Genomic DNA, 19,445 nt, shown 5'->3' on the forward strand with positions numbered 1-19,445 from the left:
GAAACACTGAGCATATCAGTTTTCAAAGTCTACCCAGACAAAATTTCCAGATTACACACCAGAGGGCATTCAGACAGGTAGACCTAATCTCATTCGGGTGCATAGGTAAGATTCCTGAAGTTAAGGAAACTTGCTTGTGCATCAGAGGGCAGGATTTAACTTTCCATTTTTGTCCTACCTATGTCAGTCGGTAAAATTTAAATTCAGTTTTGCAATGGACCCAAAACCAATTGCTATCTCTATTGCAGCATACTATTTGAGTAGCTTATCAAATAAAAGACACTGCAGTTTTAATATAAGTTAACTGGAAAAAGACAGAAAATTGAACATTCATAATATAACGTTCACCAACTTACCAAGTGGCACTGAAGACTATTCACTGGCACTTTTAGACAAGAAAGGATGTAATTTGATTTTAATTAGATTGCATGACTGCAGAAATCCCAGAGTCACCAGTGCAGTATTTTTTCACTTACAAAACATAATCAGAATGCGAAGCTAACTTACTTGCCTCTTCTTCAGACTTCCTTAGGAGGATGACTTGTTCAGTAAGCACAACTGTTTATTATTCAACAGCACAGAGTATTCTGGTTGCAGATTCTTAAGTTTTAGGCAAGGTTTGTTTATGTTCTTCTGCTTAAACTACTAAAAACTTAGTTTTAAGAAAAACAGCCACAGCATATTCTGCAAGTTGTTTCATATTCACTAGATGCTAAAAGACATGGACTGTCACTGGCCTCGAGAGTATACTGCATTTTAAGTAGCATCCTGTTTTAACCGTTCATCTTCTACAGACCTTGAACTCCCTACAATGCAGTCCATTTCAGCCCTCTTCCTTTTCTTTCAGCTCACAAGAATCTGACTTAAAGGAGCTACCACTTCAAAGGTTCATTATGTAATAGATACAATGATTATTGTATTATTTGTATTATTGACTGGAATGAATTAATTTTTTTCTGCAGAATATGGACCGTCTAGTAAAAATAATGTAAAATACAGGAGGAGCATTTTTCATTTGGGTTGTAAAAAGAAATCGATCTTGATCTTTATTTGTATTAAACATAAAACAAATGTAAACTTTTCTTTCAATTTGTATTACATCTAAGTGTATATAAAACAATTAATAGTAGGTGAAAAAACATCAAATGTTTTCTCATTGTCAACAACGATGGGAAGTTTTGAACGTTCCTAGGTAAAAACTAATGCAAATTGATTTGAAGGAATTATATTAATGTGACTGTAGAGTTTGGAAAGACATTTAAGGCAAGCATCTTGTCAAAGTAAAGCTTGAGCATGCACATTCTAAACCATCTAAAATTTTAAACTACAGCTGGATGCCCTTGTAGAATATTGTTAGGTTCATCGATGCATGCAATACAGAATTTTTCTGAAAAGAGATATAAATAATCTAATAAAGGTGAGTTGGATTTTTGGATGGAAGTTTTATACCTGTACCTCACCATATTTAGACACTGTGTTTTGCCTAGACATAAGCTCTATCCCCTTAAGTAAAACTGTATTAAAAATAAAACCATACTTAAATTCATACTGCCCTCTTTTCTACATCAAGTTTAATTCTGAAGATTTCCTAATGCCCTGAAACAAGTTAAGCCTAACATAAGCTATATAACTAGCATTAACCTGATTTTACATATCCCTACACCCTGATTTTAGATACTGAAGTAAGAGCAGGTCATTTAAGCATCTAAAAAACCATTATCTTAATTTAGTCTCATACCCATTGTACAATAAAAAACTTAAGCTTTTACATGTTCAAGTATATAAGAATATTAACCTCTCAAGGGTGATTTCAGTAAAACCTTAACAGTTTTCCCACACAGTTGTATGTCATTAAGTACTCTTCATCCTATGGCTTCAGATGAGGTAGGTATTGAATCTGGCCCACTCAGCTTGGACTCTGCAACAATTTTTATGGTACAAAAGCATGGCACAGACAACAGATGACACCTACTGCTAATGTACGTGAAGAAATTATTTTTTTAAATGAGTGACTAAATTTAGGAAAGTATTCTTATTCTTATCTGTGATTACTAGCTGACATGCTTCCCCATAGATTGAAATTGCATGCTTACACTTCTACAAAAAGGAGAATATTTAATTTCATTAAAAGTTGAATTTGCTATGCTAACGATAGGCTTTGATTTTTTTTTTTTCCAGGGGCTATTCTTTTACAAACTGCGAAGTTCAGAGCCACAACGCTTAGTTCTCTTTATGAAGCAGTCCTATTAAAAAATGAGTAAACGAGATTAAAAAAAAAAAACAACCCAAAAACCCCAAACAAACAACCAAAAAAAACACAAACCAAAACACCTAAAAACAAACAACAAAAAAAACCCACAAACCACCAAACTGAGCTAAGGTCCCAGCACCACTGATATCCTTCCCATGGCTGAAACATAGGAAGTCTAAGTGTTGAGCTGATCAGATGACTACAGCTTAGACTTATAAATGTAACATAACTTCTGCCAACCGCTTGCATGAATGCAGATGTAGTTCCTGCTTTTGTGCTTAAGTCTTTCTTGCATTTCTTCTTTTTCTTCATCTACTGAACGTACTTCCTTTATTCACTACTTTGCAAGCACTCTAGCTACAAAGGTTTTATTCTGGACTGTGGTATATCTAATAATCGAGAGTAAATTAGCATCTTACAGATAGCAACAAGTATAAAGGAGCATCTACATTCTTTTGCCTTTCTATGAGCTAAGTAATCTACTCTCTCTGTTCTTATGATAACCACAACCACCACTCTTGTCATTCAAACCATGGTAATTAAGTTGACCTATTTGCTGCAAAGCATCAGGTAAAACTACATGCAGCTATGGAAATGTGTAACCATGCCACATTAAAAAAAAAAACAACTGTGAACATTTACTTATGTAAATATTACTAAAACCAAGCCCTACACACATATGAGAAGATAATTTTCTCCCTGTTTTTAATGCTGTGATTTTAAAAGAATCCCAGAAGTACATTATGTCTAGTTCTCCCTGAATTTAATGACATAACTGATAACAGTATGAGTTAATTATTAATCACTCATGTATTTTATGCCATTTAAAGGTATTATTTGATCCCTAGTGAGAAATTAAGACTAGTTTATTTTATATTTGCTATCTACATTTCAAAAGACCCTTAACCTCTCCTAAACCTCAATAGCTTTGTACAATCTCTCAGCCTAGACAGGCTGTACAAAAGAGCTATGTGCACAAGACAGCATCCTTAAACTTGGGATCAGGCCTTTTTTGTTGATATTGTGTTTTGATAAATCTCAGCTGAAGGTTCTTTATGCGCAACTAAAATACAGTGCCAAATTCACCATTTGGTAGCACAAGCACAAAATGTGATTTATTCCTATGAAGTAAGAATCCATTCCAATGCATCACAATTAACGTTTCTACATGCTCTTAAAACCAGAACATAATTCATTATCTCTCATCCTCCATTATTCTGACCTTGGTTTTATTCAAGTACCAGATATGAACATGTGCAAACCTTAGTAGTTTAGAAGCAAATAAACTGCACCACCAAGTGCAAATATAAACATTCTTTGTTGAACTATGTAGTATAAGAATACACAGAAACAAAAGGACATTAAACATTAAGATTAGTAATAAAATAATTGCAAAGTCTATGTTGGATTCGTTACAAGAAATTACTTTTTTTATACATGAGTTGGCAAAGTATTTTAAAAACATAACAGGATCTGATAATTGTACATTTTTCTGGCCATAAGGTGCTAAATATAGCTGCTACCCACGTGTATTACAATAGATATAAAACAATCTTTACTCAGCCTTCTTTTACCATGTATTTTCTTTCCATTTTTGTTAAAGTGGTGAGCTAGGACTTAAAAACCATAATACAACAATCTTTCACCAACAGACTAAATATTTGAATGATACACAGACAAGTGTTTGTATTATTTTCTAAGCAGACAACTCCTAACCAAAGAGAAGCTTTGTCTTATAACCAGGCTCTTTTATTATTCCTCACCTTAAAACAAAACAAAACAAAACAAAAAACCAACAACAAACATTTATTATCACAAAGATCAGAATGACCTTTGGTCACAACATAACTATGTAAGTTTAGCCTTGCTTGCTTAAACTAAGGACTTAGCTTTGCTCCTGTATATATTATAATTCTTACTATTATGAACAGAGTTTATAGCATCATAGGTAAATGCTCAGCTTTGCTCAAAGGTTCAGCATATTATTCAAAATTCCCATGGGATATGAGCAAATAAGGTAAAGATTACAAAAAGCAGCAAGACTAAATCAGAGTTGTATTTAAGGCCCAGTACAGTATACAGAAGATTTAAAAAAAAAAAAAAAAAAAAGCCATAGACTTTTCATCCAAATCCTTAGACACAATCACTTATCTTAACTCAGCCATAATGTACAAAATACAGGGCATTATGACACACTGTTTCAGGCAGACACGTGCTTCTGCAGCATTTGGAAGACAAAGCATCTCTGAGATGCTCTACTGAGACCTACCTTAAGTGAAGGGTTACAAATCACTCTCACACATTCGTATCTTCACTATTAATAAATTGGGAAAAAAATCCAGAATAAAGATAAGAATCTTGATCAGTCGGGCTTTCTTACAAACAAGTGTGGAACAGCAGCACAGAAAAGGATACAAGCTGTAACTTACACTGGGGACCTCAGGGCATCAAAACACTACAGAGGATATTGCAAATTTGTGTTGACATGCCTGTTCTCCGCATGAGTGCAAAAAGACTGATCCCAAAAGAGACAAAGTGTAACATACACAGGGTGTTAATATTGACTTTGGAAGGCTGAACTGAAGAAAACAAAATTATCTTTTACACTCTCTGCAGTCAGTATTGTTATCCATGAAATAAGTACACTGCTACACAACACTATGTACTACATTTCCAAAAAATCAGCTTATAAGGAAACTCACTGTTTACTTTTTGTTAATTTTGACTCCTACCCTAAATCACCCATAAAATACTAACTGTAAGACACTCCTCACAAAAACAAGAGGTGAGAGACTATACTTCACACTCCATCCTGGGAGTCTGTAGTCCCAGTTCTAACTCTTCCCTAGAGTAAATGACTACCTGAAAAACAAACAACAGAAGTTTTTACCAGCAGTTGTTTTCACCACCTTTCATGACAAAATGAAGTGGTTCCATTTGATTGCTACAATCCAATAATCAGATTAAACCAAAATAATCCTAAACTGACCATGTAAATAGTCAAATAGGTATTAAAAGTACTGTCTGAAAATGTAATGTACAGAATTTTATTTTTGCTGTCTACAGCTTATAAATGGGCAAGTAATTAGGGAAGTCAGTAGCATATGGTAATCTCTGTTGACAAAGAGACAAGTCTCTTTCAATAGAAAGTCAATAGAGTATATTTTAAAATAAACATGGTACATTTTTTCAGTGATTCATTGTCTCAGGTACCTAAGCTTCAAACCTACATGTGTATAATTTTACATAATTTAGTTATGCATTTAGAATAGGCACAAATCCAAACCAGTGAAGACAACAGACTTTGGATAAGGTTTCAATTTTGAAAGACTCATTATGTTTATTTAGCTAATCTTTTTAAACTTTTACATCACCTGTAAATATGTCACTATTATAGACTTATATGCAATTAAATGATTCAGTTATTTATAAAGTTATAGAATAAAGCTATGCTCTCAGTCAGCTGAGAAGAATAACTATAGCATTTACACTATATTGACTGTTTAACTAGAAACATTTAGTTACTAATTTACCGAAGACACATTTTTACCTATTTCTTTTGTTCTGTTTTTTCTTGGGTGGGAGATAAGGGCAAAGAATCACATATATTCATTACTATGAATTTACTGTGCAGAGTCAATACACTGGCATAATAATAAAATATGGAAATGGACGAGTTTTGCAATAATTAGTGGAAGAACAGTTATTGGTTGTATATTTAAATAAAAATCAAGTATGCTCCTATTTTAAAAAACAGAAAGCTAGCAGAACCTGCATATATAATGAACTGGTAAACTCAATTTGACACTGCAGTTCATATAATAATGTGAAAAGAAAAATACATGCACTTACAAATTTATCTCAATGTTACTACACATTTTTGGTAGAAATTACAAAGTTGTGATTTGAATATGCACATTTGCTTAACTCCAAGTTTGAAAGTGGATTCAGTTTTTGATGGAATCAGCTTGCATTAATATGAGTTATTGCTATATTAGAAAAATAAACAAATTCTTCAAATTTTTATTTATTTCGGTTGGAATCCAATAACAGAATACCAACAAGGCGGTCAGTCTTCATATATTAAAGGACTGTTTAAAAAAAAAATAATAATAAAAATAAAAAAATAAAAGAACAATCCTTTCTCCAGATCCATTACAGGGAAGATGGGGAGCAATCAAGTTTCAGTTATGCCAAGAACTATTTGGGGTAGATATCAGGAAAAATTTCCCAGTCTCTTCCCACTGGGAAAGACATCCTGTGTAAGTTACACAATCTCTCTCAGTACAAGTTTTGTTGTTTTGTTTTGTTTTAAAAAAGAGGTTAAACAAGTCTGTCAGGAACAACATAAAGACTGTTGATTCTGCTTTAGGACAAGAATACACAATACGTGATCTCTTAATGTCCCTGGAAGTCCTGCTTTCCTATCTCTGAAAAATATCCCCAGTAACGAAGTCTTTTGAGTTAAACTGATCTGGAAAGACATTATACCTGTAGCCCTGCTTAACTTTATCTGACAGCATAAAAATATTGCACTTCAGACAGGTTAATTCTGTTCCCAAAATGAAATTAAGTCAAAGATTATGAATTTTTCCTCTGGAACACAAATTTCAGAAAATGGTCTGCCAAATGTGGGTGAGGTTATCTGCAGGCATTGCATTTTTGTTCCAGAGGCAAAACGTCTCAAGTGTACTGCAGAAAATAAACCTTCAAAAAATGCAGACATTATCACCAGTTCCACTGCATAACCAGCATCTGTTTTCATATTAAAAAAATACAGTGTTTACATTAAACTTTATTGCACCATCAACTTTTTTTAAATATCCCCCATTCAAGTCAAATATTAAATTATTTTTATTAAACAAAATATAAGGTCTCCTTTAAAGTATCAAGTAGGTACTACACAGAAAAAGAACAGTCTAAAGGAATGACATACATCAAATCAAGAGGTGACAGAAAACAATCATTAGGCGATTTCTTTTCCATGATTAAAAAAATATTGCAAAAAGATTGTGTAGGCTATTGTATACGTTGTACGCACGAAAAGCATCCATCCTCATTCAAGGTGTTGAAGCAGGTGACACCTTCAAGCTGTCAAGTGCTGCATGAATCCTGAAGTGCAACCTGGACTCCATAGAGTATTCTTTGTAGTTGTTTCTAAAAACAATAAAGTTATTTTAAGAAAAACATTTTTGGCTTGATTGTCTCTACTTCATACATGCACTGAAGTACCAAAGTTAACAGCCTTCGTTCCTTCAACAGGAAACAGAGGCCGATGCACAGATGAGTTATTAGACAAATAAAGCTACATCCACAAACTAAGCAGAGATTTACACCAATTCTAACAATTAAAGGTCCTGATAAACTGAATCCTTGTCTTAGGATCAAAAGAAAGTGAAAGAGATACTTTCAACAGCCCTCCCAGTTACTGAAGTTTCCTATGAAAAGACGAGCTAGAAGACTACAGAAAAGAAAAGCTGTCTGCTGAAAGTGTATGTTCAGCTTCAAAACACAACTTGAAGTAATAAAACACAATGAAATTACGTATGTAATCCAAACAAACAAACAACGCAAAGAACTATTATGTTTCTAAAAAAGGTTTTAGGAGATCGTTTCTAATTCACATTTACAATGCTACTGCATGATCAGCATACTTCTCTGTACACACAAGGGGCAAATTCTACCCCATACTACAAAGTACAGATGAAGTGAACATGCTGCTCTACACTAAGTTTAGTTCTCTACTGCTCTTCTGTGACAGGATGTGAAAGGAAAAAAGGAGGTGGTCGGAAGTGTGCTGGCTTTTAACCTGCTCTCACTAACACATTTACTGCAGCAGATGTAAGCCCCCCCAGTTGCCTACTGGGACAGAAGTGGGATAGATCCTTTCTCTGCACTCTCCAGCTCCATCCCATGCATGCACTGGAGCCTCAGCATCTCTGAAGCCTAAAAGTAAAGGAGACATTATCCCTTCATACTGTGTCTTGTTTTATATTGTCTACTGCACTGTGTTTGAAGAACAGAGTTTCTTGAAACTGTAAAATTCAATTATATTGGACAACTTTTCCAAGTCAAGAACACTATTTATAATTATATTTTGCAAAGGGGTTGTCAGGAAGAAAAAAACACATTACTTTGTTGCTAAGGTTATTCAATTATTCTTAATCTACAGGCTGATACAAATAAAAAAAACCCCACACACCACTTACTTTGCAGTTTCTATGTATCTTATTGCTTTTTCTCTCTCATCCTGTTGTTTGTACAGAAGACCCAACTCATACAGGGTGAAGGGTACCAAATAACTATCATATTTTATTTGCTTCTCACTAGAAAACCAGAAAAATACAGAAGTGGTTAATTACAACTTTTCCTCAAGTGACCAGTTAACTTTTAAATGCAATCATTGCCTGTAAAAGGACATGGGCAGAGAAAACACTCTGGAACCTATTTACTGGTTAACCCTGTGCACATTAATTACACCTGTAAACAGTGGACACAGAATACTGACAACATAACCTTCTAGAAGCAAAAATTTATTCTTTCTTATTTCCTATTTGTATTATTGTATGTTACCCAAGCTACCATGAACAATATTCCAAGACTGGGACCCTATTGTGTTACTTAGCAGTTCAAAAAAACCAACCAACCAAAAAGATGACTGGAGACAAAACCAAAATTCATTACACTAGGCAGTATAATACAAAGATATATTTCCCACACACAGCATTGAGATCCTCTTACCTTCACTTCCCTGAACAAATCAGCAGAAAAGTAAGAAAACTCAACTCTTCCTCACTACAAGAAATTCTCAGAATCACTGCGGCTGGAAGATTCCCCAGGGGGGATCCCCTGCTCAAAGCAAGATCAATGGCAGCATCTGTCCAGGACTGTGTCCACCTAGGTTTCAAATATCTCCAAGGATGGAGACTCCACAGTCTCTTTGGACAACCTGTGCTGATGCATGGGGTTATTCCTCCCCAGGGGTAGGGACTGGCTCTTCCCTTTTTTGCACTTTGTTATTGCCAGCCCATTTCTCCAGCCTGTCCAGGTCACTCGGAATGGCAGCACACACATCTGGCATTTCAACCATTCCTCCCACTTTGTATCATCTGCACGTTTGCTGAGGTTGCATTCTGTCCCATTATCCATGTCCCATCCAGGTCCTTAACGAAGATATTAAAAGCTATTTGCCTCAGCATCGAACTCTACATTATTCTACTGGTGACAGGCCTCCAGCTGACTCTTCCTAACCTGACCCTCCTCCACCAAGGGTAATTCTTTCCCACAGGTATCATGGATCTGGAATTCCTGAAGGCTGATCTTGCCACCACGGAACAAGGTGAAGAAGGCATCTCATATTTTGGCCCTTCCTGTGTCCTTTACAATCAAGTCTTCGATTCTAATCTGGATGGCATAACCTCAACCAATATTGCAAAATGAAAAAGTTCGCAACAAGCACTCCAAAAGCTCTCCACATTTTGTGAGCAACACTTCTAAAGAGGCACCTCATCCACCAAGACAATTCTTAATGCACAGAAAATCTGTTTTTAAGCAAGGAGACTGCTTAGGTCATAAACAGTCTCAATATACTGTAGCAGCCCAAGAAACGACTAAAGTTGATCTCCTTCCCATGCAAAACAACCGCTTTATGAAGTGGTGTCTGAAGTTTTGAGATATCTCACCTCTAAAAGCCTCAACTGTGTCAACTATCTTTGGAGTCAAGATTTTCAGAAATAGCGTTCCTTTAACTTGTAACCAATCAAAACCCACTGCCCTTTAACTTGCAAAGCGCTTTACTAAACTCACTTGGGATCTTAGAAATAGCAAGAGAAGCAAGATAGCAAGAAAGTGACAATAAGCAATAGATTTACACATAGCAAGTTATTCTTAAATATTAATTTTTCTAATTTTTTTTTTTTAGAAAAATTACACGTGTAAAAACTGTTTTTTCAGCTTAATTACTCTAAAAATTCTAAAATGTTTACAACTGCAACCAGTACATGATTGAACGTTATATGAAGAAAAGTTATTACAGTAGATATGGATCTGACACCTAAAGTATTTGATAAATCCACAACACAGGAAACTCAACTTTTTAACTGAAACAAGTAACAACAACAATTTCTCATTTACATAGAGAGGCATTAACTACTGAAGTACTAAATTTGAAAAAAACGCAGGAAATCCACATGAGTAATCTTTACTTTATTGATAGTTCTGCAAATACAAATACACTGTTCCACATATATTTAGATAAATGTGTTACCTGATGGTTTGATTCATTTCACCTAGAAAATCACATTTATGTAAAGCTATGTAATGTTAAATTGCTATAGAAAGATACTAGCAAAGTTTTGTGGTTCTCCAATTACTTTCAGAGGTATTTTAATTCCACCTCCCTGATAAGATGTTGAAGTTTAATTATTCAAAATTCTAACATGATAGCTTCTACAGGAGTAGAACGAATTTCACCTAAAGCTACAAAATATAAAGGTAAAAAGTCTATTTATGTTATTTTTACCTTTGAATTACTTTACTGAAGCACAGTTCAGCTTGCATGAGTCTTCCCAAGTGTTTCAGGCAGAGACCCTTCAGTAACTGCAACATGCACACATCATCCATATAGTATTCACTGTGATCTAAAAGCAAAAGCGAAATACATCAAACAATTTGAAGACATTGTGAAAAGGAAAATTAAGTTTTCAGTAAGGAATATATATTCAAACTCAGGACCTTGCTTCTCAGATTTTGTACCTCAAGATATACATAATCTTTAGGGATAATTTTAAATACTCTCTTACTAAAGAGGATATGTGCCTAACATCTCTATCTTTCTCTTTAAGATACATGCTAAGAAGAAATAAGAAGAAACACCCAGATATTCCCCAGTCTTCTGTATATGGAAGTCAGTACAAAGCAGTCATAAATTGACATCAGTTAAAGGCTTCTCTTCTTGTAACAACTAAAACAGGAAGCAAAACCTACAGTGAGACTGAAACCTCCTTCACAATACATTATCTTAACAGATTCACCTGTTGCAGAGCACTGGTAGACCTCCAGGAGCACCAGTAACATGAAAATTGCAAGAACACACTAGGACTCTGTCCTGTAGAACTTTTAGGAAGCACTATTTGGCAGTACAAATTCAATAAGCCACATTGATTAGTATTCCCATCATGTCTAACAATTGAGAAGCTTCACTAGCAGTATATATAACATTTGGAAAATTCAAGACAGCTATGTTCAGTAGGACTAAAAATATCAGATGAAAGATCTTTTGTGAAGCAGTTCGGAAATAAAACCTTAACAAGCACGGTCCTTTTTTGTTGCTTTGGTTTAGAGCATTTGCTGGGTGCAGGGAAGGAAAAGAAAGGAAAGAAAACACATATGGATAGACAGATGGTAGCACATACATTAACAATTCAGGAAGCAAAACACCCTCCCTTCAGATCATGTTGTTTACAACTAATTACCAGCTCTCTAAGGTCATGTTAATTTTTTCTTAATCGTCTGCCAAAAAAATCCTACATAAACAGTTCTGAAACATGCAAGACTAAAGCATCTTAGGATTCAGCAAAGTGCTTTGCCACTGCATTCAGGCTTATTTCTGTCTGCGTTTAAACCCAGAAAGTCTCCATAGACAACAATCGACAGACTGCGCTTTTAGTGACAGGTAGAAGTGTGGTGGGAGAGTATTTCGCATTCCCTCTAGCCTGTTTTGCTAAGATAAGGTATTGGATTCATGTGGTTGTCTCCTAAAGGACTCATTCACTGAAATTACTGATGCCAGTAAAAGTTTGCCTGTCTTTAACAACTTTAACTAGTATCTCCCTGGTATTTCCCACAGAAAAAAAAAAAAAAAAAAAAAGCTATTAGGCCAAAAAACTAAAGAACAGTAAGCACAGGTCAATTTAAAATATTGTCAGGACTACAAAACACACAAGAAATTAATTTTTCCTGAAGCACAAACTTCTTTTTTGTATCTTGGAGACGACACAATGGTAGAAGAATAAGATTTCCAGAAATCCTGAGGGGAAAAAAAATAATTCTATTGTCTTTCATCTATCCCTTCTACCATCTCTGTTTTCAGCTCTGTACAACACAAAACCACTTTCAGTCCTGAACAGATTCCTTGCTGTGCCCATTCATTTGAAGCGAAGTATCAACAGCTCTCTCTAAGAAGTCTCAATCCCTAGATGACCTTTGTGTATAATTAACACACTTTTTTACAGCACCTTAGCAGTCTTTTAAAGCTATCTAGCACTGATAGCTGTCTCTTAAAGTAATATTGTACCCTTGCTACACTTTGTTAATAGCCTTAATCACTTCCTTTGGGTCTCAATTCAGCAGCAGTTCCAGTAATAAGTCTTTATCTTGTCTGAGTCCGTATCTTTAAAAGCAAATCAGGCTCACAAACACAAAGACTAGAACAAAACTACATTTGACTGCAGGTATTAATTAAAAAAATACAGAAAACATAAAACCCAAATATGCTTCCAGATTACATCTTACTTGTAAACTGTGCATTTCCAAAAGAAGAATATACTAGTTTTATTTCTTTTCCTTTTATTTTGGTACCTTGTGCATCTCTGCTTAGAAATTTGACAGGAAAATTACTTCACCATTACAATCTATTAGCACTTACAAGCCTCTGCATGAGACAGCACTGGATTCCCAACAGCTTCTGCCAGAACCCTCCAGACAGAACTCATGTGAACTTTACATTATTTGCAGATGTCTTGCATATTGCTACATTTTGGTTTTAATATGACAATTAAAAAACCCAAACAAACAAACAAACAAACTGAAAAAGACTTGAGATTTAAGAGGTACAGTATTGATTCTGCAGAAAAGTGAACAGAACAAAAAAAATGAAGGGACACAATTCAATCTCGGCCATGCAAGTTACTCTCATTTAGCTAAGTATACCATCCAGATTTTACCACTATGCATTTCTTGTATGTCCATGTATAACTTCTGATGCATCACTTCAGTTTATATGAAAATTATAATTAGATATACTTTTACATTTCATAATTAATGTTGTAAGACTGTAGCAAAACTACCTTTTGCTAAATTCTTGATATGTGTGATTAAAATCAGGGTTCAATATAAATTATTTTTAGTGAATTACCATTAAAAGAATTTTAATGTGCACAAAGATATTGATTCATTCTAGAAGAATGCAAAATAGAAGTCCACTGAGAATTTCACGATAGATGACAGTAGCCACCTGATAAAACCTGATAAAGCCAGATACTTCTGCAGTAAACTTGTTGTAAAAATGGAACTTAAGTTCCTTTAGAGATAATTCTCTAAAAGTTACCCTGAACATCTATGCTTCAAATATATAAAATATATCAAAATATCAACACCTCAAAGAACATTAGTAGGCAGAAGCAAAGAAAAACGCCAGCACTTCTTACCAGCTTAGTAATTCCCTCTTAACTGATCACTTACTAGTTTCATTTTGTAGGGCAGTTTCTTCTTTTTCAATTGTTACCAGTAAGTTTTCAGTGAGGTCTGCTCTTCTGCCCACAATTGCAAAGCCATTCCAGACATACATCATTTCCTAATAAAAAAATAAACATGGCAAACTCATGGAATTGCATAAATATTTAGCTAAAGAGTATCCCTTGGAAGGCTGTTATGGAACATTTTGAGTACATAATAACACTGCCTACAAAAACTTGTTTTAAAAAATATGAAAGGTTTCAAAGCCAAAATATTCACAGTTCAAAAGCCCAGGAATCCAAGTATTTGGACAATTTTAAATAACCATCCACAGCACAAAGCTTCCCAGGTGCTTCCATACAATAGTACGCAATATTATCGTTTTGATGTATTAAATGCAACACATAAGAGAATGAGAGAATACATATAGAGAGTTAACGCTTATCAATACAAAACATTGCCGAGACCTTTACTCAGTCATCGCAAACACAAGAGTATAATTTGTTCTACAGTATTTGAATTGTAATTATACATCTGAAATATGAAGCCTGATGTCATTCTCAAGCTGACTGAAATACTGTTGAAATATTTCTGCTTATATTTGTGCTGTAATTGTTTTTTTAGAGAGAGAAAGAACTTGGTTCTATCAAAGTCTGAAATAGTATTATTGACACTATCAATGACATTATGCTAGATTTGTTTCAGTTCTGTAGTCCTGTCTAATTTATGCTTACTGCAGTAACACCATACACTATGTTTATTTTCACTTAACCCACGAGGGAAAAATTCTTTAATTAAAAGATCTGAAAGCAAGACCAAAGATACTCACAACTGAATAGCACTGTACAAGTTCAGGACAACTTAGGTTGTCTTAGGTCTTTATAGGTAATTGAGTACATAGTGAATTTTAAAACTGATGGATTAATTTTCTTTGGAATCCTCTTTCTATATCAATGAGCATTAACATAAGAAATTCCTTCTCAAATTGTGTTTTTCTTCAGTTGTTGCTGAATTACCCACGTACAAAAATTTTAGCATACACACATGCAAAGTATCATTGCTGTGCACACAGTAGCACTATGTGCTACTGATGCTTCTCAATTTAAAAGCATGGGAAATTAAAATAGCATTAGTAAAGTATCATTAACTTCTGCACATTCTACTTAGACTCGAGGGAAAAAAACAAAACAAAAAGAAACCCAAAAAACAAACAAACGCAAACCAAAACACAGTACTCTTCCATTTTCACCAGAAGAATAGGAAGTGCTGAAGCACTCCTTAACTTCCTAATGAGTCTGGAGGACAAAGACTGAAGTCTTGCCAAGCTAAAGATCATGAACACATATTCTAGAAACCCATGCAGGCTTCCAGCTAAAAGGTGACTTCCAGCTTCACGTGGTAACAGCAATGATTCTCTGTATGTTTGAACTTTCACATGAAAAATCTGGCTCCAGTTTGGCTGCTACTAGTTGGTAGCATGACCCAGACACTAGGGCATTTCATAAAAATCCCATTGTATTAGTGAAATAATTCTTAAAAAAATAATTTTAAAAGACATATACCACCTGATAATATTATTCTTTCCCTGTATAATAAATTATACTTATTTCTTTTCTATTTGAAAAGGACAAAAAGAAAGTATGCATAAATACCAAGGCGGGCAGTATCAGCTTCACTGGTTGAGAACTTGCATAGCGTCGAGCTTTCCTCACTGCAAACTTCTCAGTTGGGATAGATTTTCCTGCAATTCTCTGTTTTAGACCATCCACTTGTCTACAAGGAAGGAAAATGGAAAACATTGCTTTATGTAATTTTTATTTAATCGTATTTCATTTAGTTCTCCCCTTAAGTACACCTTAAATTGTTTCACGCCACTTGGACCACAGTTGGAGGACCTGTGTTTGCTGCCAATTTGAAATATTCAGAAACTAAAAGCAAATGAAAAAAACTGAAAAGTTGATGGTTGTAAGCAGGAAGTAAGTTACACAAGACTAAGACACTAAAGTCAAAAGCTTTTACCTGGGGGAAAAAGACTGCATACCTAGTTGTTTTGCAAATGTTTACCTGAATAAAGATACGACGTCCTCACCAGTCCTTTTCAAATCATCCTCTGAAAGCATACACAGAATTGCTGCCTTCTGGAATACATATATTGCCTATTTCAAAAAGAAATAGCAATGTATTACCTCATCTAAATTGCTGCATCAAGTCAATACACGAAGGACTAACTTCTCTCACCCAACTTGCTGCAGTGAAGTGTTTTCAGTAATCCTCAGGCAGGTCCCACTACAGAATTTTAGCATTTCCTATGTTACATAATTTTTGCTATAATTTTATTTTCAATATATTTATTAATATTCTAAATAAGTTAGAATGCTAAAGGTGTTGCCTGCAAAGAGCAGGACAATGTATTATGCAAATCACTGATAAAGAGATGAGGTTAAATGACATTAACTGTTTTAAAAAACATTAATGTTATTATATGATCTGTTACATGTAGAGACATGCCTGAAAAAATAGAAGAAAATATCTGAGTACTGATTCAAGGAAAGTTCAGTAACTGGACTTCGCAGAGAAAAAAAAGAAACATCCATAATTCTACTTGTACTTCACACTGAATATACTATTCACTTCCTCTTTTGTCAAGAAATGGATGTATCCCCTTTTCCACTAAGCATAATAAAACAGTAATCTAGAATGGAACAGAAAAAATGATGTACCAAAAATTATTTGCACATTGTGCTTGGTTCATACTTTGAGAAACTTTTTTACAAGAAAAAGGTAGATACTAACTTTTCTCATGAGACCCTACCTCCAGCTTTCTCATTTCATGTTGCAAAGCATCTGACGAGTAGGCCCGCTCTCGTCTGTTTATAATTAACAAACACAGATTCTTCAGTCAAGTTTTATCAGTCAGTGTTAGAACCTCACCTGGGATATAAGTTAACAGTTTTCCTCTCCCTCTTCTTCTCACAACTCTGGTAAGTACCTCTGTTTTCAGAGGGGCTGAAAGTGTTGTCAGTTATAACTCTGGTGCTTCAGAATGGGAAATAAAAATTCCTCCTTAACCACCCAGTTAAAGCTACCATTTTAGTGCCATTGTGCCTTTGCTTACAGGTTTCAGAAGAAAGCAAAAATTCACACTTATTGCACAAACTGAAACACAAATTTAACTGTGGAAAGGTTACTGGTATATTGTAACAACATCCACCTGCCCATTTACCTTAGACCACCTGCTCTCTTTGCTGAGCAGGTCTGCATACCGATATGCTTGAAGCCAGTTCTGCTGGAAGGTGTAGCACCACATCAGTTCCCAGTAACAGAGATGATGAATCTGTTTCCACTCTTGCTGGGCTGCTATGCACTCTTGGAACCTCAACTGTGCCTACAATGCAGTTAAGTAAGAATGATGAAAATTGGCTCAATTACAGATCCACATAAGAGTCATTTCTAATTACAGAGCAAATTCTTCCTAGCACCCAGTTGGAGAACACCTGACTAGTAAAACGAGATAAGCTTCCCTTTCAATCTCACCTACAGAGAGCAAAAGCTGGAGTCAGTATTGACACTGAACATGGGTATGAGCATAATTACCAGCTCAGTTAAAATAAGTTACTTAGATGAACTAGGTATTTTTTGTCAAGTTGAACACTAAACAAAAAACCTTAAAAAGAAAAAAATTATTTACCTTTTCAAAATTTCCTTTCAGTATATCTATTCTGGCAGCATAAAATAGAATAATGGAACCCTAGAAAGGAGATGAGAAAAACAACTAGTTACTATTTTAAGCTTAAGGAAGTCCACTGCTGTTGTAAAATGTATTGAGAATACACACTTTTGGAAATTTATGGAGGTAGGGTTCAAGGAGACTGTCTGCTTCCTGAAGGTTGGCTTCCCCCGTACCTAGAAAAGATAGTAAACCAACCTTAATGTACTTAAAAAAACAAGTAAGTTGCATAGATTAAGATTTTGGTTTCTAAACATACTACGGCTCGAACAGGTTACTGGATGATTACTTTTATGCAAAAGCAGAATTATTTCATTATATTGTATTTCTATAAAAATGAATTATTGTCCTGAAGGTACTAAGTGCTTTTATGACAGTAAATGACTCCAAGTAAAAACAGAATAGAATATATTAATATTCTCTAAACTGTCCCATTATAGATCCTAGTTATATTTTTAAATCCCTTTAATTGCTTTATCAAGTTAGGAAAACATTCCTCAGCTGCCCTCCCTTCCTAATTTTGAGTTCAGTAATGAAGTACAGGTGATACTGAAAGAAATGAAGTTCTCCTTAATTTCCTGATGAGCCTGAGGGGCAAGGACTAAAATACTTCCAAACTAAAGAACGTGAAAATATACATCAAAGATGCATACAGAATTAATGGTGACTTTTAGCCCCATGTGGCAAAAGCAATTCTCCACATGCTTGAACTTCCAAGCAAATCGTTTGGGAGTACAGACTTCTTTCTAGAGATAGTTTTCACAATATCTGACATTAATTTATTGGTAAGGACTTGTCTGAACTTAAAAGTGTTTTGTGATATTTTGCTGTTGCCTGTTGAGACAGCCCTGCAAATACAACAAATGTTCATATAATGGTATCTACTCTCACTGTTTCGGTAGACATAGCTTTGACTCATTTCAGATCATAATTAAGTATACAGCCACCTCCTGTTACACAGCTAATTGGACACAGTTTTGAAATTCAGTTCAGAAAAATCACAGTATCTATCATAATGTGTAGCATGACTGAACAGCTACACAATGGGTCTCACCAAGGATTAAGGAGACGTAAGTATGATAAACCAACAGGGTGAAAGTACACAGAATGGCCCTCAAACTGCTGCCAGATGCGCCTTCCCGAAGTTGACAGAGGCCCAACTCCTAAGAAACATCACAAACACATGCAGAATTAACTATCAGTATACAGAGTTACTATTAATAGTTTCTGGCTCCCCCAAATCCAATTTTCCTTTCAGATATAAGTATTTCATAATTCAGCACTTTGTTATCTCAGATTCAACACAACCTTCTACCAAAACACTTCTGCCAGAGCTGGTGGAACTCAGCAAAGAGAAGATTAAGCTAACACTGAATAAAATTACCCACGCATTTCAGTGCTCAGGTGAAATGAGAACACCACACAGGCAATGCGGACACACAGGTCTACATCCCTTCCCCACTATTTTCTGGCTGTGAGCCTCTCAGACTAAAGTCTTTAAACCTATGTTCGGTGAGAATGTCTCTCAACTGTTGCAGTGCTACTTGTTGGCAAGAGTATTCCTTCACAGAAACCCCTGGTTATCCTCAATTCTCTTACATCAAGTTAGCTGTTGTTTTGAGGTTCTGATCAAAATATTAGCTCTGCTGACACACCAACTTCTAGACATTGTTTCCAGAAGCTACAATGGCATTTCTGTGTGCTGAGAAAAGGATGCAGATTCATGGAGACTTATTCAGTTCTCACCCAACACATGAAACTTCTTCGCATCCTTTCCAGTTTATGGCCATTACATGTAAACTTGACAGCTTGGGGGATTGTTGAGATGAGCTCAAGAGCTTCCCTGCTCAAGAGCAGTTGGCTCATCAGAAACATATTAGATTTCAACAGTTTTGCCTCAAAACAAGTATTAACTCATCAAGTCGGTATGCAATAAAATTCCCGTTAAGTTATAAGAGAATTCAAGCACTATACAAAAAAATACTTGGTGATACTCCAAAATTGTTTGATCTT

General features: G+C 35.1%; 1 protein-coding gene across 1 annotated transcript; it reads right to left on the minus strand.

Moving 5' to 3' along the window:
• Window positions 1-7,311: 7,311 nt before the first annotated feature.
• Window positions 7,312-18,595, minus strand: TTC39B (tetratricopeptide repeat domain 39B; the record flags this gene model as incomplete). Its single annotated transcript, XM_010167772.1, has 10 exons — window positions 7,312-7,408; window positions 8,461-8,577; window positions 10,773-10,890; window positions 13,712-13,823; window positions 15,358-15,478; window positions 15,770-15,861; window positions 16,929-17,090; window positions 17,394-17,453; window positions 17,541-17,608; window positions 18,487-18,595. Coding segments are annotated over 10 exons (1,056 nt in total), but the record flags the coding sequence as incomplete, so codon positions are not given.
• Window positions 18,596-19,445: the final 850 nt, after the last annotated feature.

This window comes from Antrostomus carolinensis, unplaced genomic scaffold (assembly GCF_000700745.2).
Source record: "Antrostomus carolinensis isolate BGI_N321 unplaced genomic scaffold, ASM70074v2 scaffold31005, whole genome shotgun sequence".
Classification (NCBI taxonomy): Eukaryota; Metazoa; Chordata; class Aves; order Caprimulgiformes; family Caprimulgidae; genus Antrostomus; species Antrostomus carolinensis.